Source organism: Diorhabda sublineata, chromosome 1 (genome assembly GCF_026230105.1).
Source record: "Diorhabda sublineata isolate icDioSubl1.1 chromosome 1, icDioSubl1.1, whole genome shotgun sequence".
Classification (NCBI taxonomy): Eukaryota; Metazoa; Arthropoda; class Insecta; order Coleoptera; family Chrysomelidae; genus Diorhabda; species Diorhabda sublineata.
Window position 1 is genome coordinate 14,609,038 of NC_079474.1, and position 20,870 is coordinate 14,629,907.

General features: G+C 32.6%; 1 protein-coding gene across 2 annotated transcripts in view; it reads left to right on the forward strand.

Moving 5' to 3' along the window:
- The window catches only part of LOC130444129 (uncharacterized), a 109,845-nt gene that overhangs the window by 70,708 nt on the left and 18,267 nt on the right, over positions 1 to 20,870 (forward strand). For both annotated transcript variants that reach the window (XM_056779154.1, XM_056779162.1), the window contains exons 2-3: positions 15,921 to 16,126; positions 17,148 to 17,283. In XM_056779154.1, the coding sequence (XP_056635132.1) occupies positions 15,921 to 16,126; positions 17,148 to 17,283 (342 nt within the window). The remainder of the gene's footprint in view (positions 1 to 15,920; positions 16,127 to 17,147; positions 17,284 to 20,870) is intronic.

Genomic DNA, 20,870 nt, shown 5'->3' on the forward strand with positions numbered 1-20,870 from the left:
AGACAACGTAATCGTGTGTGTTGGTGTAGTGGTGGTTTTCGAGATATCCCCTTTAAAAGGTGGTGACTAGAATTCAATTTTTGCTAGCCAGCTATTTTCGCTGGATATTTATTATGAAAATTATAAATTACGGTATTTATTTTTTCATCTCCATCTTTTGATTTTGAGAAAAAAAATGACATTGAAAGGCATTTTTAAATAAACAAGGATTTGAAACAATTTTATTCCATAAATCTTCATCTTGATATGAAGTTTTAATATGATATAAAGTGAGGGGTGCTAATTTAACCCCCTTATAATTTAACAGGACTATTAAAAAAATATTTGTAGTTAGTCCTTCACGGGTGCAAGAAAAATTCAAGTTTATAGGATTAGTGAGAGCTTGAAAAAAGAAAGGGATGGGCCGAGGAAGTTCATCTCAATTTCGTGAATTTTCTTTTATGAATTTAGAAACACCCTGTATATATGGTGAGATCTGTAGTATAAAATAGGTAAGTCAAGATATCAGTTTACTTTCGGTCTCCGAAGAGGGTAACTTGGTTATCGAAACGCGCGTCAGACAACGTAATCGTGTGTGTTGGTGTAGTGGTGGTTTTCGAGATATCCCCTTTAAAAGGTGGTGACTAGAATTCAATTTTTGCTAGCCAGCTATTTTCGCTGGATATTTATTATGAAAATTATAAATTACGGTATTTATTTTTTCATCTCCATCTTTTGATTTTGAGAAAAAAAATGACATTGAAAGGCATTTTTAAATAAACAAGGATTTGAAATAATTTTATTCCATAAATCTTCATCTTGATATGAAGTTTTAATATGATATAAAGTGAGGGGTGCTAATTTAACCCCCTTATAATTTAACAGGACTATTAAAAAAATATTTGTAGTTAGTTCTTCACGGGTGCAAGAAAATTTCAAGTTTATAGGATTAGTGAGAGCTTAAAAAAAGAAAGGGATGGGCCGAGGAAGTTCATCTCAATTTCGTGAATTTTCTTTTATGATTTTAGAAACACCCTGTATATATGGTGAGATCTGTAGTATAAAATAGGTAAGTCAAGATATCAGTTTACTTTCGGTCTCCGAAGAGGGTAACTTGGTTATCGAAACGCGCGTCAGACAACGTAATCGTGTGTGTTAGTGTAGTGGTGGTTTTCGAGATATCCCCTTTAAAAGGTGGTGACTAGAATTCAATTTTTGCTAGCCAGCTATTTTCGCTGGATATTTATTATGAAAATTATAAATTACGGTATTTATTTTTTCATCTCCATCTTTTGATTTTGAGAAAAAATATGACATTGAAAGGCATTTTTAAATAAACAAGGATTTGAAATAATTTTATTCCATAAATCTTCATCTTGATATGAAGTTTTAATATGAAATAAAGTGAGGGGTGCTAATTTAACCCCCTAATAATTTAACAGGACTATTAAAAAAATATTTGTAGTTAGTCCTTCACGGGTGCAAGAAAAATTCAAGTTTATAGGATTAGTGAGAGCTTAAAAAAAGAAAGGGATGGGACGAGGAAGTTCATCTCAATTTCGTGAATTTTCTTTTATGAATTTAGAAATACCCTGTATATATGGTGAGATCAGTATTAATAAAACCTTTTATTTACTATAGGAATGGGGAAATCCTATGTGTTAGATAGAGTCTAGGTGTTGGAAATTATCTCAATTTCTTATAGGGAAATATATGTATGGTTGAAATCGATAAAAATAAATTTTTTCTTTCACTTTCCATATATTTAGCTGAGATTATAAAATAGATTCTTCAATATTTCTAACCACTAAGTTTATACTAGTTTTGAAGATAGTTCGTTTTAAGTAGACTGTTGAGTGATATCGTATCTTTTAGAGAATTAAGAGAATGAAATTTTTGAATTTGAATGACTATTTAATGCTTATCACGGTTTTTGAAAATCCTCATCCATCTATCATAACATAATTTCGTTGGTGTATTGTAATAAATTTCTAGGTAATTATTTAAAGAGGCATTATTCTCCATGACTTTTTATATCCCTTAAATTCCGGTCATAACCAATTCTTCCAGGAATGTACAAAAGGGTTTTTCACCAAAATAATTTATCATCTGTCAAGAATTGTGGGAAAGATGTTTTTCATATAAAAAAAGGTTCTATACTTGATTAGGGTATATATATTTTTTTATTTTTGTTCAGAATAATTATGGTATGAGAAAAATCAACAATTTTACAAAGGTTTCAACATTGTTTGTTGTATACTCAGCCAATAAAAAAATAGAAAGTTATTGTTTGGAAAATTTTTATACTTTATAGCGATTTCTTTTTTTCCATATTGTGATCAATAACTACATTTTAACACTGTTTTCAATGACGTAATTAACAATTACCAAATCGGTATAGATTGTTATTGACGACGGGTTGTTAGTCAACTTAGTCAAATACCCTTTATTCATTAAATTTGCCCTATAAACATAGGAAATACCATCACTTTTTCTTTATTAATAACTATAGTCTATTTTCCTATCACAAACAAAACTTGCGATTCAACTTTTCTAGCGTAAAAAGTTACTCAAAGGACTTTCTTACTTACGAAATTGACTAATCTAACAACATCTTATAGTGACCACATCAATATTGAAAATGTTTAAATAATATAGATTGACTTGACATTAACATGAAAACATAATTTAACTCAGAAGCAATATATATATAATAGTACAGGCAAATTAGGCGATTTTGAGCTAAAACCTCAAATTAAATTGGGCGGTTTGTTTTTATTAAATTCTAGGAGGTTTGGGGTACTGAATTAGTTTATCAACTCTTATCAAAATTGCCGGCAAAAATATGTGGAGTACAAACTTATCTACAAAAAAGTATCCCAGGTTCCTAACCTCAAAATTTTCACCTTAAAATGGGTTTTAGAAAATGTGTTGGAACATAAAATGTACAGCTCAAAATTCTCTACAGATTGGTCTGTAAGCTGTAAAATGGATTTATCTCCCTAAAAACATTTTGAATTACGGATAACTCGAAAATCAAGAGGATTTCGATACAAAATTCCGGGATAAAAAATGTGGAGCACAAATTTCTATACGAAAAGGTTTTAAATTTTTCCCTAACCTCAAAATGTCCATTATAAAATGAGTTTGAACGCTTAAAAATAACTCGAAAACTACGAGGAATTCGAAAAAAAGTGCTGGAACAAACAACGTGCAGTGCAAATTGCTCGGTGAGCTTTTTTTGTTACTTCAAAATTTTCACTGTAAAATGGGTTTTAAAAAATGTGCTGGAACATAAAATGTACATCTCAAAATGCTCTACAGATTGGTCTGCAAGCTGTAAAATGGATTTATGTCCCTAAAAACATTTTGAATTACGGATAACTCGAAAATCAAGAGGATTTCGATACAAAATTCCGGGATAAAAAATGTGGAGCACAAATTTCCATACGAAAAAGTTTTAAATTTTTCCCTAACCTCAAAATGTCCATTATAAAATGAGTTTGAACGCTTAAAAATAACTCGAAAACTACGAGGAATTCGAAAAAAAGTGCTGGAACAAACAACGTGCAGTGCAAATTGCTCGGTGAGCTTTTTTTGTTACTTCAAAATTTTCACTGTAAAATGGGTTTTAAAAAATGTGCTGGAACATAAAATGTACATCTCAAAATGCTCTACAGATTGGTCTGCAAGCTGTAAAATGGATTTATGTCCCTAAAAACATTTTGAATTACGGATAACTCGAAAATCAAGAGGATTTCGATACAAAATTCCGGGATAAAAAATGTGGAGCACAAATTTCCATACGAAAAAGTTTTAAATTTTTCCCTAACCTCAAAATGTCCATTATAAAATGAGTTTGAACGCTTAAAAATAACTCGAAAACTACGAGGAATTCGAAAAAAAGTGCTGGAACAAACAACGTGCAGTGCAAATTGCTCGGTGAGCTTTTTTTGTTACTTCAAAATTTTCACTGTAAAATGGGTTTTAAAAAATGTGCTGGAACATAAAATGTACATCTCAAAATGCTCTACAGATTGGTCTGCAAGCTGTAAAATGGATTTATGTCCCTAAAAACATTTTGAATTACGGATAACTCGAAAATCAAGAGGATTTCGATACAAAATTCCGGGATAAAAAATGTGGAGCACAAATTTCCATACGAAAAAGTTTTAAATTTTTCCCTAACCTCAAAATGTCCATTATAAAATGAGTTTGAACGCTTAAAAATAACTCGAAAACTACGAGGAATTCGAAAAAAAGTGCTGGAACAAACAACGTGCAGTGCAAATTGCTCGGTGAGCTTTTTTTGTTACTTCAAAATTTTCACTGTAAAATGGGTTTTAAAAAATGTGCTGGAACATAAAATGTACATCTCAAAATGCTCTACAGATTGGTCTGCAAGCTGTAAAATGGATTTATGTCCCTAAAAACATTTTGAATTACGGATAACTCGAAAATCAAGAGGATTTCGATACAAAATTCCGGGATAAAAAATGTGGAGCACAAATTTCCATACGAAAAAGTTTTAAATTTTTCCCTAACCTCAAAATGTCCATTATAAAATGAGTTTGAACGCTTAAAAATAACTCGAAAACTACGAGGAATTCGAAAAAAAGTGCTGGAACAAACAACGTGCAGTGCAAATTGCTCGGTGAGCTTTTTTTGTTACTTCAAAATTTTCACTGTAAAATGGGTTTTAAAAAATGTGCTGGAACATAAAATGTACATCTCAAAATGCTCTACAGATTGGTCTGCAAGCTGTAAAATGGATTTATGTCCCTAAAAACATTTTGAATTACGGATAACTCGAAAATCAAGAGGATTTCGATACAAAATTCCGGGATAAAAAATGTGGAGCACAAATTTCCATACGAAAAAGTTTTAAATTTTTCCCTAACCTCAAAATGTCCATTATAAAATGAGTTTGAACGCTTAAAAATAACTCGAAAACTACGACGAATTCGAAAAAAAGTGCTGGAACAAAAAATGTGCAGTTCAAAATTCTCTACAAATTGCTCGGTGAGCTTTTTTTGTTACATCAAAATTTTCACTGTAAAATATGTTCATGTCCTCAAAAACATTTTGAATTGCGGATATTTCGAAAATCAAGAGGATTTATATACAAAATGCCGGGATAAAAAATGTGGAGCACAAAATTCTATACGACAAACCTCAAAATGTCCATTATAAAATGGGTTTGAACGCTCAAAAATAACTCGAAAACCACGTGTTTTTCAAAAGTTGGTTCATTTGAAACCAGGAGGTAGTTCATGTGTGATAATAACAGGAACGACAAATCTCCTGTTGGATTTGCTTGTTTATATGGCGAGTGATCTAATATATTCATTGAAACTACAAGTGCTCATGTGGGCAACATACATCTTTATCTCGCAAGATGTTCGAAAATTTCCCAAGTCGAACATTATGCTAGCTTACCCCAGTAGAAAATAGAGATCTTAACATCATTTTGTTTCTTTGAAAACGATGTAGTTTTTCAAGCAGTTTCAATGAGCACCTGGAACGTAAATTGGTTTGAATTCGCTCTAACGGGAATTCGCGATGCTCCGGCTTTCGGCGTTGAGGGATATTTTCTCAGAAATAGTAGCTCCAACGAAAAAATGACTGCAGACCTTTTTTGAAGAAAATTTTGTGTTCTACATTTTTTAACTGAGTAGTTTTTTCGTATTCCTCTTAGTTTTCAAGTTATATGCGTTTCAAAATTTTTTTGAGTTACAAGTTCCAAAATTTCTCAAACCAATGCCCGTAATTTTATTGCTAGGCTTATTCAATAACCGAAAATCTCTGAGAATCTAGTCTAACTTGTTGAGTAACTTTAAAATAGCTTATCTATACACCGCGTTGTAAATATGATCAATTCATAATCTTTTTTTGTCTAATTTTATGATAGATTAAATAATTATTGTTTATTAATGACATGATTAATTTTGTTTTTTAATTACAAACATCAATGAATGACGTTTTCACAGATTCACGCGATAATCATTGTGTTGTTTACCCGATTTAGTAACCGCTTCGTTATAGCGTGGAAAGTCCACGGTGGCTAATTATTCTTGGTTAACTGAACACTTAATCCCACAAACCATTCCGCATACACTAAACTCCTAATTTGTGCGTGTTTATGTCTGAAATCAAAGCTTAAATTTAATCTTGGTCGTTACTGCTAATTTTTCTATCCATCCATACTGTCATTGTAAAATAATTACCGATAACCTTTGAATAGATTTTCTAGCTGCAATGCAATGCAAGACGCGACATTTCTTGATCAAAAGCATACGCAGATGAAGTTAATTTGATTGTTCCATGCAAGATCTTGACATTATCGATTTTGTGCCGTTTTTATCGCATGCTAGTTGCAATCCACTAACTTTTGACTTTTGACAGATCAGCTTCGTTACTTTCATTGTTAAACTAGGTACAAAATATTAAATAAAATTTGAGGTTAGGAATTTGTTTACTTTTACTGTTTACAGAAACTTGGATGCAATTCCTTGCACGTTGTATTGCATTATGTCAAGCGGCGTTTATAATACAGCTTATCTGTTACCCACTTATGATTTTTCTTACTGTAGTGGAAGTCGTGTGGATGCAGAACAATTTATATAAGTCATATATAATTACGATCATGTGTTAATAATTTTTGTTTGTTGTTTTATCGTACTAAAGTAGTCGAAGCCGTTTTTTATTTTTCTAATTTCATCCCCAATATTCAAGGTACATACTTTTTATACAGCTTATTTGATTTTAAACGATTTTCATGATACACCATCAATAATCTTCCTGCGATCCATCTACATGTTGTTATGTTCTTTCACTAGGAAATGCGCCTTGTTTGTCCTAAATAATTAAAAACTGATCCAAATGTTGGATGACTGGGAGTTTGACATCGTGAAAAAATTCATTATCAAATGAGCTATAGCTAATTGTAGTTTACGGTCAATTGTACAAATCTGTAAATTAATAGAGAAGAGTTGACACTTTTTAGTAGCCACATAATATACCTTAGAGGATCTTAGTATCGTAAAATTTATTTTTTTCCATAATAAAACTTCACCATAAGCTCTTACATGATTATTAAAGTACTAAATTTTAATTAATCCAATGCTGCCATATTTACACTTATTGCTGTGTCATCAAAAGTTTGGGTTTTCTAATGCGATCTTTTCAACTAAAATATTTTCAAAGATGACTGTAACTTTGTTATTTTAAATAGAACACAGTGTATTTCAATACATTTTGAAATCTACGTGAAATTTATTATATTTTTTTCTAAAAACTTTATTTGAAAAATCTTCGTTATTAAATTGAGAACCAGGCATTTAACGATTTTCGAAAGTATCAACAATTGACTAATGGCAGTTAAATAAATGTCATTTATTACAGAGCCCACTAAAAGAGTACAAAAAATATTAAAACTTGTTAAAAAATACAATAATAATTTAAAGCCTCAAATATCTCGAAAACGACTAAAAGCTGGAATAGGATTAGTTGATTTTTTATACACACCTTGACAAGATGGAGAAAAATACTTTTTTATTTATTAGTGCTTGTTTCAACGGGTCAAAATAAAATTTAGACCACACCTTCATCTTTCAAAATTTACAGAAAACATTTAATATCTGGATACCGGTAAAGTTTAGGTATAGGAAAATATACATGAATTTGCCTTATTTTTCACCCCTGAATGCATTTAAATAGAAAAAACCGAGTGGTCCCATTTAAAAGAAATAAAGAAATTTATTTTATATTTATTATTATATATTTATGAAGTTAAATTTTTATTACTTTTTAAACACAACCTGTATAAAATGAAAAAATTTTCAGCATAGATTCAGATACATGTGATCTTGCTGAAAGTAACCTAATAGAAACCATTTTCATATCTTTAAGGGTATCCTCGTAAGACAATAATTTATATAGATCTGCAATTGTCAAATTTTTTACAAAAGAATTAATAACACAAAAACTATGCATTTTTCCAAAAAAGTTTTTAGACAAAAGTATACTCAAATTTTACGTTAATTTCAAAAATGTATTAATATACAGGTTGTTTTATATAAAATAACAAAGTTTAAGTCGACTTCCGGTAGAATCGGAAGTCCGCCATCTTTGAAAATATTTTAGTTAAAAAGAATGTATCCGAAAACGCAAACGTAGAAATTTTTATGAGTTTACTCTAAATATTTTGCCCATAAACAGATAGTTTTAACTCGTCGTCGTGGGACACCCTGTATACAAGGTAAAGATCCCTCCACATACTGTAGTAAAAGGAAACGAAGAGGCAGAACTAGTTGCTAAACAGTGATAGTACGGAGTTGGTCTAATTTCTAACTAGTACCGATATCAAATTTCATGAAGTGCTACCAAAAAATAACCAATTTTGTAATGAAATTCGTGAAATTCCTGGAAATAGTGCCGGGTTTCATTCAATTGTATCCATAACACGCCTGCAAATACCCCGAATCGACTCCCTAGTTATTAAGGAAGCAATCCCAGTACCAATCGAATATTTTTTGTTGACAGAACGTGAATTAATATCTTTCTATACAGTTAGTATTTCGAATGGAACAGATGTTGGCTGCTGATTCGCATCGCCAACCTATTTAGCCGTCGTCGCGTTACTTCAAGCTTGGCACGTCTCGAGACCGGATGTTTCATGTCCGTTTCTGACTGACCAAATAAAATAGTTTAGTATTTTAATAAAGATGGTACGAGACAACTGTTTATTAGATTATTTCATTTCGTAAATATCCTGGTGGGGAATTTTAGTTTCACATATTATGCCAGGACCGGATTTAACAATTATTTTTCTTATACGAGGGTAAACGGTACTGCATTCATTTCACATTTTTCTAACGATATTGATTACTCAGCCTCAACTTTAAGCAGTTGAAGAATCACCAATCATTTGACTAAATTCTTGTAAATTAGGTTCAGATTTTGTCAAATTGCTTACAGTGAAGTAACCACTCATGTCTCCTTCCAACCTTATTTTGGTATTAAAAAAACTATTCCATGGTCTCTTTAGTAAAATCTTTTGTAATGGATATACTGGACACTTCTTTGTTCGATGTTAACCATTCAGATGCAGCGGCAGTATTTTTTTGAAAATTCTTGACGTTTTGGCTTAAACTTTGAAGCCAATATCGAAAGAAGGGCGGGGATAGGGTGGTTATTTGTTTATTGGTAGGAAATAATCCGATTCCGTGGTCTCAATATGCCTACTCCACGCATGGAATCTCCTCTTTGCACAGGTAGAATATGAGAATTTTCGTATTGGGAATGTGACCAAATTAAACACCAAAGTGTACTAACTCGTCTGGGAAAAACACTTGATTGAATTTTGTCGATGAATCTAATGTTTTCTAGAAAATTTATTACACAGCAATTCTTAACTAATTGATTTGAAAGCTGAGAGTATATTAGAGTTAGTACACTTTGATATTTGATTTTACCACATTACCACTACGAAAATGGTAAATTCTGGATACAGTCTGCAACAGAATACCCCTTGCACAGGCGTTGAAGATTTCATTTTCTTTTAAAACGAAACCAGAAATCGTCTTGAATCTGCATTTGTGTGGTACTCCTACATTTTCTGTTTGTCTGAGCGACAAAATGGAGTCTATTAAGTCTTGATTATTTGATATTTGATAAATTGCAATAATATACAATTTATCGTTTATTTTATTTCTTTATTATTGCAATCTTTTATTTATTTCATCTAGAAACTCTTCTCAACTTTCTTTTTGTCTTTTCTTTTATGTAATTTCTTTCCCTAATTTATTTTTGCTTCGCTAATTCTCGTTCTTTATTGCTTTTGCATCTCTTTTTTGATGTGCTTATTACATATACATATTTTTGTAAATAAGTGCATCTGAAGTCAGGTTAAAATTTATGGTACATTAATTTTGAAAGGAAAATAGAATTCGACTTGAGAGATACACCTGAGTAACTATATCTAGGGCGGATCCACTTGAGTGCCTCCTAATTTCTGAATACTTCCTCAACAATCCTCCGGTTGGAATATTATGCCGGAAAGACCGTAGCTGAATGTACGATAACTTAAAGCTAGAAAGGACTCATGGGGATGTACGAAAGCGTGTACCATTAAACTCTTCCGTCCACATAATAAATAACACTATGTTATATTAAATATAATAAATTATGTGTTGACATTAAGATGTTTGTGGACGTTATAATTATAGTGTTTTTTTTGTAAATCCACGCCTCGGCTACCGATTTATCATATAAATACTGAAGAAATATGAAACGGGTTTACAAAGAGAAATGTTATTTTGAACAGCGTTGTCAACGATTCCAATTTATAACAAGATATACTTTATTTTATATATCCTTCAAAGTTTGTTATTATTGTAATGTTATTTTCATTCGTTCAAACATATTTCAATTACAAAACAATGGGGTGAATTTACATTCAAATATCTTTTTTATACCTTACTTTCTAGAACCTTCTATTTCATGGAAGTCTCTAATTTTCTGTAAGCAAATAAAAATGTCTTTTATAAAAACAGGCACAGAAATATTCTAAATAGTCCGAAATTAAATAAACGGACTTAAAAGAAACATAAAAAGTACCCGAAACATCCGCCAAAGTTTAGATTCAATTGACATAGAATAGAACCGAGTTACTTAGAAAGAAATTGCTCCTCGAACTTCTGTAAAGCCGGGACTGTGTGATTAAATTAATTGGATCAGTTTTTGGACTTTCCCGTATTATATAAATAACAGGGCGTCATCTTCATGGGGTATAGCTACAAATTAATCTGTGGATACTAGTATCCTGGAAGATCACCTATATTTGCAAATCCAACTGGTTAGTCGCTGTCTCATTCGCAGGTAGTTTCCTCACGTTGTATTTCAACACAATTTCTCGAATAAACGGCTTTCTTCACACTCATTACGATATGTGGATCGATTTTGAAATTCGTTTTTGGAATATATTTTATATCTTCTTTCTCTTTTATATCCTTTTTTTCTTTATAACCAGTTATAGTTTGTTCTTCAGCAACATTCTTTTCTCCAGTGATTATTTCAATTTTATGGACCTGTTCAGGTTTCTCTTCTAACAACTTTTTCCCCATAGATTTTATTCCCCTATCTTCAAGTACTGTTTTCTTCATTGCCTTTGTTTGTGTCATTGGTTTTGAATTCGTCATCCAAACGCTTCTCTTTTTCTTGAAGAGGTCTTTTATCTACAATCATTTTCAAGTCCTCTTTGTCTCTTTGATCTTTATTCACACCTTTATCAACTAAATGTTTCTCTCTTTGAAGTTGTTCGGCTTTAAATTTTTCCTTTGGAGGCTTCTCTGCTTTCTCTTCTTGTCGAGGAATTCTTTGGTTCCCAAACATTTCCATTTTTGATTCAACTTCGTCCCTTTGATCTACAGCAACATCTCTGTCTGCTTGAACTTGTTCTGTTTTACGTTTTTTCCCTAGTATATTCTTTTCCACAGAAGTTATTCTTTGATTTTCTGATATTTTCTTTCTTCTTTCTGCTGTTTCCTCCGGGCCGTCTGATTTATCTTTAGCATCAGCATAGTAGTTTCTTCACGTTGTATTTCAACACAATTTCTCGAATAAACGGCTTTCCTCACACTCATTACGATATGTGGATCGATTTTGAAATTCGTTTTTGCTTACCAGGTAGACTATCGTGAATTGTGTTTGATTCTCAGTGTCTTGCCGGGGGCGGAAACGTTATCTTGAAGTTTCCCTCAAGTTGCACCAGGCACCTCCATACGCATACATAAATTATTTGAAAACTCCTCTTGAATGTGGTTGACTACAGATCAAATCTCCTTCGATTTTGGTGAACTACTCTCGGTTTTTCATTGGGGTTCTTGCTTGAACGGTAGATAACATCATTGATACTTTTCTTGATTAAGCTTGAAGATTTGATCGAACCAATTCGTGTACATCGACCTTCGATCTTCTCAATGGGATCAGATAATCTTGTCCAAACAAAATGTTTGCAGACATTTTACCATAGCAGATCGATAAGCCATTACAAATAGCGATAGAAACTGATCCCAATCTCTCTGGTAGCTGAAAACAGATTTCTGCCCAATAATCCTGTTCATTCTTTGTTTATTGTGGATATGATGCGGTTATCTTCTTGTCACAGCTTGTCACAGATTTCCTGGATCTTATGGCGCTCGAAATTTCTTCCTTGATCGTTGTGGATTTCCAAGGATACACCATATCAGCTGATGTTGTCGTTTACGAAGAGTTAACTATTCTCTTCCTGGAACCAGTCCTCGTTGACTATTGCAGTTCTTGAACATCTTACACAGATTAATAATAATTAATTAATAGTACCAGTAAAAACAGTATATATATAAATGTTATAAGCATCACTATCAAACTAATTTTATATCTGTTTATAAAAATTATGAGCACCACGAAAATGAAAGCTGAAAAGGGATTAACAAATAAAGAGAAACAAATTTACACTTGTTGGATATTATACGTATCAAGAGCAGAAAGCTATTTTCTCTTTTGTCTGCCTCAGCCGACAAGGACCTCTCCGGAAACTATTCAAATTTTCTAATGAGATTCTGAAGCCCTTGGATAATATAATTCTGGCAAACACAGATGTTGTTAGGTCATGCTCCAAACATTTTCTGGTGCGGTGAATAAAATATCTTCTAGTTATAACGAAATTAAAATTTGTAATCAACCAACTTTCGAAAAGTTCTTATTATCGCTAGATGGATTTGTTGATTTAATTAGACCGCAATTTAGTTAATTAGTACCAACGTACGTTATGAAGAGTCGACGAAAGGAACTTCGAAGTGTGACTATTTAGTAACGAAACCGTAAAATATTTTAGCTTCAATATATACATAATTACAGCTACCAAAATGGAGGACCAAATCAATAAATGTAATACGGAAATACCACAAGCAGATAGTGCCAAATCCACCTAGATAAAAGGAAGAAAATCCAAAGTTTCACTTGAAAACAAAGTCCTTATCTATAAATCTGCCATCAAGCCTATAAGGACATATGGAATAGAGCTGTGGGGCTGCGCTTCCAAATCTAATTCAAATATAAGTCAGAGATCCCAGTAGATGCTTCATGGTGTATAACAAATCACACCATTCATGTGGACTTGGGAGTGCCCACTGTTCAAGAGGTTATCCAAAAAAGTATCATCAAATACCACAAAACTATAGAAACCCACTACTAGAGGAGTTGTTAACGCCACGAAACGCGAAAAGACTGAAAAAAAGTTGGCCAATAGACCTAATATGAGTTATAAGAGGCATCAAGACATCATAGATGTTTGATTATCTAACACTCGGTTGCAAATAAACTCATAGAATGTAAAAAATATTCTGATTTTTAATTGTCATTTCTCTTTCATAATTTCAACGGATTCAAATATTATTTCATATAATGATTTTTTGATCAGTTTTGTTTAGTTCAAATCAGTTTTATCCGTAGAAACATTTTTGCAAACTTCGTGATGTTGAAACGTGGTAAATTTAGGCGTTTCTGCCAATAGATTTATTAGGCTGTCGGCGTTGGGCAATGGGGAACTGATTTATTCACAGATGAGTCTCGATTTAGTCTATACTACTCAGATGATCAATACAGAATATAGAAACGATCTTGGAAGCGATTTAACCAGTGTACACTTCGCAAATCGCGAAATTTCGAAAGTAAGTCAGTTATGATTTGGAGTGGAATTAATTTCTACGCCAGCACTGAACTAATTTTCCTTGATAATGGGGCTCCAACTGCTCGGAAGTACCTTTAGAGGCTGTGATTCTATTTGTTCCATTTTTTGGTGACCAATTCATTTTGATACTGTTACCAAATACTTGGGAATCACAGTTTTGAACTGGGAGTTGTTATACATCGTCATCCTCCTCATAGTCACTTGAATTCATCTCCAAATTGCTCTTCGTAGAAAATGGAATGACTTCGAATATGATTGGGGTCTATTTATGTCAATATAATTCAGCTACGAAGCAAATCTTCTAGTGTATTAAAACCAAAGAAATTCTATACATCGCTTGAAATAATGTGATGAAAAGATAATAGAAAACTTCATTAATAAACTAAATCGATACCCTTTATTTTCCTTCAAACAAAGTGATTAATGATCATGATTCCCTTCAGTTAAACTAAATGAGGATTCTAAGGATATTGAAGTGATATATTCGACTATGGGGTAAACGCAAACGCAATATTTATTCAACAAGACTATGGCCCTTATACAAAGGTGATGGTGTAATAATATACTTATCTCGAAGCGGTGGCGGTTGAACAAAGGAAAAAGAGGTTGAAATCCAGGTTATTTATTTTAGGGTGAATTTTCAGGAAATTTACTTTTTAATAAAACGCGAAGAAGGATAAGTGAGAAGTTTGTTATATTACGAAGTCAAAATATAAAATTGACCCGAATCAATATACCTTATATATCGAAAATGATGCACGAGAACTCTATTTGGTGCCAATAATTGTTTAACACCCTTCAGTTTCGTTATCCTGGTTTAGACAGGATGGGTCTTTGCAATCCTACCTGTAAATCGAACCTACTGCTACCTATCTACACGAATTTTCCGAAGTAACATTTTTACTTTACGTGTCCATCATCAACCAATTACAATTTCCAGATAAAGTCATTGAACATTGCTGGATTTGACCTGGTGCTATTTCTTCTTCATATTTAAAATCTCATTTGCGAATTGACAATCTGTATAATACTGATATGGTATTAGGATAGTGGAGAGATAGCACAATAAACAAAGTTCAATAGCTTAAATTCACTATCTTCAGAGATCTCAAATTTCGAAATCTGATCGCTTTGAGGACTCCAAGCAGAATGAATTTCTCCACGATTCCAAACCCCCCGCCTGGGTTCGTTTAAAAATTAAATAAAGATCAGGTAGATGGTTTTTGGTTTCACCAAAATCAGGTATATTGGATAGGATTAATTTTATTGTATGTTATTTTGACATTAAGAAGGTTACTTGGAATTTCCTGGGTCAGGTATCGGTCAGGCAGATATGGATGGATTATCGTTTTATTGAGAGGATATGAGAAATGTTTACCTATATCTTTCTCTTTTTTCTGATATGGTCTCTAGATAAGATTATTTTCCTCTGTGTTCCCCACCGCCGAAAGTCTTTGTTTTTTCTATAATTTGAATACAAAATTTGCAGTTAAAGTTTTCGCCGACCCTATAGTTTTGCAAGAAATAAATACGATCGATTTTGATATTCATATATTGAAGGACATATATAGATAAGAAAATAACGAATAATAGTAGTTTCTAATCGTTTTTAGGAGATATCAAAGATATGACGTCGACGTAGGACACTGCTTTTTGACTTGCTTAATTCGTTTCACAACAACTCAATCGGATAGAGATCGGGCGACTGTGATGGCCACATAATAACTTTCAATACGTTTTTCCTTTCCACATTACTTTTTTCTTCTGGTTACTACACTATTTCATTCCATTAATTCTGAATTGATTGTTTTTTTTTATTCGTTTTGAAAAATTGGTTTTTCTCTATTGAAATTTTCATTTGTGAAAAAGTCTATTGCCGTTAATGTAAAAGAAATATTTCTAAAGAAAATGATTTGTCGAAAGAAATTTCTGGCGCTGTCAACAGGATTGACTTTGAACCGAAACACGCTCAAGAAAATTTCAAAATCAAGAAATTAAAAGAAGTAAATAATGACGAACTAGTTAATACAAGAAAAAAGTTGCAATAAAGAAACTGTGCAAGAAATTATGATGCTGCAAGAATAAATCTTTCTAGAGAAAATACAAATTTAAGAGAGCTATGACCGCAAGCTATAATTCAGATACTTCAAGATTTGATCTCACAGACCTCGAGGATGCTATTTTTTTTTCAGTAACTTTTTTGTTTCAGATGTAATAGCTGTCAGACAAGTTTCAGTCAGAATTCCTACTGCAGTGAAACGTTTCGATACAGTCACGCTCCAATGTAAATACGACCTGGAAAATGAACCTTTGTACACGTTGAAGTGGTATAAAGGTTCTAAGGAATTCTACAGATATATCCCGAAAGAACTTCCCAGTACTCAAGTGTTTCCTCTACCAGGAGTAACTGTTGATGTAAGTTAGACATATATTTAAATTAGTGATACGTGCATATCAATATTTATCATTACTATTGGATTGGAATCAGTTTTCAGTACTGAATTGGGGAGAATTATCGTCACCACGACAATCCATTACCGAATTTTGACCATCACTAATAACGACTTCCAGTGGTTTATCTTAGACAGCTGCTCATACATTTTCAATTATTTTTAAACAAACCTGGCCTCTACACTATCATTTTAATTACTGCCTTCTTGTTCCGGCCGATTCGGCATTGAATATCTCTTTCGGAATTACTGCTTCAACTGGATTTCTACTATTCCAAAGAGATCTAAGTACTGAGCAGCTCTTGAGTTACTTTTTGGTAAATATTTCTATAACCATTTAACAAAAATATTTAAAACTATTAACATTGACGAACTCATAGTTTTCCAGTTGGTTAAGCAGACCACAGGCTCCAATTTGTATGCTGTCAATTCCAAAGAAACGAAAGCGTCTTTAATGACGTTGAAGATTTGCCATCCGCATCTGAAGAATTTAGACCTATTGATTACTATATCCTAATGCATCACGCAAGTTTATATCGCTGATTGCTCTGTTAAGAGTTTGTAGTAAACGAGTGACCTGATGGATTAAGAAGATGAGTCTCCATAGAACGAAGTTATGTAAGTGACTCAATCAAGTGTTAAGATTGAAGGTGCCGACTGGGCCTTCTATAGAGAGCTTTCTGCAACTACCTGGAGGACCTTTCAGCTAACCTGACAGGAAAATAGATAAAGACTCATAAGCAAATGAGATTCATCTTTTGAAAATACGTTAACCACGCTTGGTTATCTTGAGCATTGGAAAAGAGAGATAAGAAAAGAAAATTTATCAAATTCTAACAAATTTTTATCAAGATATAATATTTTCAAATTCCATTCATTGTATGAAAAATATGTCGATCTCAATTTCAAGGGGCGATTTTGCATATTTTCTATGGGGTGTATTTCACCACTTTATACCATCAATTACACATATTCTTTATTTTTAGGTACAAAAGAGTACTCCGAATAACTTGGTTCTGAAAAATGTACAGTTGGAAGTAACAGGTCGTTATAAATGTGAGGTGTCTTCAGACGCTCCTAATTTTTACACATTAATGCAGTCGGGTTACCTGTACGTAGTAGGTAAGTTTTTTCATCTCATCCTATTCATATATTAATTATGAAGAACAATCGAAAATTGTTTTTTGTCTATTATATAATAATCGCGCGTGCCGAATCTCCAAAAACAGCGGTCCCGAAAAAGAGAGAACTTCTCTCCCAAGCAAAACGTATTTTGGTTTTTCCTAAAACGTGTACTGAGTATATCGGAGAGGATTAAATAATAAAAGAAAGTTGACTTGAAATTCCCTGGGTCTGGTATCGATCAGTCAGGGATCGAAGTATTATTGTTTTATTGAAAAAGTTGTATTATGTATTTCTAAATGATAGGGCACATGGCCACATATCTAAGGTATAGAGTCACAATAATTTAATGATATGAGATAAAAATTTCCAATTTCTTCAGGTATTTTCTCTCTAGACTTCTCTCAATAAAAATCAGAAAGGTTTGTAAATTGTTCTCGTTCAGGGTTCAGGGAAGCAGTCGAAAACCGCCCCATAACTATTTATTCAGATCCATTTTAATCCAATTGGAAATATTGAAAATGTAATGAGACAATGAAAAACGTTGGGCTAAAACCATGAAATTCTTCAGATATTGAGTCTTTGTTGTATGATTGATGATCTCTAAAATGAATTCTAATTTAAATTAGTCTTATTTGATGGAAATTTGACTTGGAAAGTGAAATAGACAATATCAATGCTAGATTTGATATATAATGTGATGAAAATAATAATTTCTTGTTGTTGTAGAGTATTTTCACATTTGGCGACGCGAATATTTTTCCCTTTTTGAACTGTCGAAATACTGATACACAATATTTAGCTCTTAGTCAGCGTTCATCTTGAAGCAAAACCTTAAAAAGTGAAAATAATATTCTTCCCTCTGGGAAACTGCAATATTTTTTTTATATTTGTATCAAGTTTTATCATATCTCCAGAGACAACGTAGATTTTTCTTTAGCGGATCTTTATTGGATAAAACACCGTAGGGTATCTAGCCACCGAATAACAGCGAAATCGCATCTAATGAGGAGAAACGTGATTTTGTCGGAATTCCTTCGGAATTACCTCTGTTGAATGTGAAAAATGCGTTGGAAAAATGAGGCAAAGACAGGTAAGCTCGATAATGTCGGGTCGATGCATCAGTTCACTTGATTAATCTTCGTGGTTGGAAAGGAAAGACCCTACAAAAAGAGATTTCATAAAGGTGCTTAACTTAAAACAGTTATAACTGGAACATTGATTTTTGATGTTAATACTGCTGTTTCGTCTAGCTACCAGTTTTCTCTAAACGAGAGGTTTTTATCAGAAAATGTAAGTCCAATTGTTATATTGAGATTCTACATTAGTTTGAGACATATAATTCGTTCAACTTTGTTTTAGAACTAAATTAAGTACAAGTAAAAAATATATCGACTATTTTTGATATAAATGCCATTAAAAAGTACATATATATATATATATATATATATATATATATATATATATATATATATATATATCACTTATTAAAATTGATTATTTTATCCATCTTATTTTATATATTAAAAAAATTGATGATTTCCATTTGAAGTCCGTTCAGGCGTTCTACCCAACCGATTTGCTTAATTTTTTTTTCAATGAAAGATATTGATGCAGAGATCAGACATCAACCATCGGATTTCATCTAATTTTCACCATTCTCAAGTTATACTCAAATGCGATATCCCCCTGTACATTACTTATGTGAGTTTTTCACATACACACGTTCTATCCTCAATATCTCAGGTTCTATTCAAGATAGAGACTTCGTTTTGATTTAAGAACACTCGCTGAAACACTCTCTTTCTTTTGAGTTTTTGAACACTCAATTCGGTTGAGTTGTAGAGGAGCTAGGCGCGGACATTCAATGTGGAGTTATGGATTTTTGTAGGTTTTTGGCAATTTTTCTACATTCAAAGATCTATATCTCAGGTTATAATATAGCTACAGTGTTCGTTTTGATTTAAGAACACTCGCTGAAACACTCTCTTTCTTTTGAGTTTTTGAACACTCAATTCGGTTGAGTTGTAGAGGAGCTAGGCGCGGACATTCAATGTCGAGTTATGGATTTTTGTAGGTTTTTGGCAATTTTTCTACATTCAAAGATCTATATCTCAGGTTATAATATAGCTACAGTGTTCGTTTTGATTTAAGAACACTGGCTGAAACACTCTCTTTCTTTTGAGTTTTTGAACACTCAAATCGGTTGAGTTGTAGAGGAGCTAGGCGCGGACATTCAATGTGGAGTTATGGATTTTTGTAGGTTTTTGGCAATTTTTCTACATTCAAAGATCTATATCTCAGGTTATAATATAGCTACAGTGTTCATTTTGATTTAAGAACACTGGCTGAAACACTCTCTTTCTTTTGAGTTTTTGAACACTCAAATCGGTTGAGTTGTAGAGGAGCTAGGCGCGGACATTCAATGTGGAGTTATGGATTTTTGTAGGTTTTTGGCAATTTTTCTACATTCAAAGATCTATATCTCAGGTTATAATATAGCTACAGTGTTCGTTTTGATTTAAGAACACTCGCTGAAACACTCTCTTTCTTTTGAGTTTTTGAACACTCAAATCGGTTGAGTTGTAGAGGAGCTAGGCGCGGACATTCAATGTGGAGTTATGGATTTTTGTAGGTTTTTGGCAATTTTTCTACATTCAAAGATCTATATCTCAGGTTATAATATAGCTACAGTGTTCATTTTGATTTAAGAACACTGGCTGAAACACTCTCTTTCTTTTGAGTTTTTGAACACTCAAATCGGTTGAGTTGTAGAGGAGCTAGGCGCGGACATTCAATGTGGAGTTATGGATTTTTGTAGGTTTTTGGCAATTTTTCTACATTCAAAGATCTATATCTCAGGTTATAATATAGCTACAGTGTTCGTTTTGATTTAAGAACACTCGCTGAAACACTCTCTTTCTTTTGAGTTTTTGAACACTCAATTCGGTTGAGTTGTAGAGGAGCTAGGCGCGGACATTCAATGTCGAGTTATGGATTTTTGTAGGTTTTTGGCAATTTTTCTACATTCAAAGATCTATATCTCAGGTTATAATATAGCTACAGTGTTCGTTTTGATTTAAGAACACTCGCTGAAATACTCTCTTTCTTTTGAGTTTTTGAACACTCAAATCGGTTGAGTTGTAGAGGAGCTAGGCGCGGACATTCAATGTGGAGTTATGGATTTTTGTAGGTTTTTGGCAATTTTTCTACATTCAAAGATCTATATCTCAGGTTCCAATATAGCTACAGAGTTCGTTCTTTTCTATTATAATGATTTCTGATACTTATTTAATGGACTCGATGCGAGCGAAGCCGGGGGTAAAAGCTAGTATAAACTGAGTTTGTACATGCTCAAAAAATTCCACTGACCAATTATTAGATCTATACATTTATTTGTGGTGTACGATTTATTCAGAACCAATTGGCGTGTATATTTTTCTATCAATATATTGTCGAATTAAGGGCGAGGCATCTTAGAAAAAAAACTTACAGTAAAATTACCATGTCCTTGATCTCATTTCATTTCTGTAACAAATTTCGACAAATAGTCATCGCCTATTTAGTTCCAATCGTTTCTCAGGATA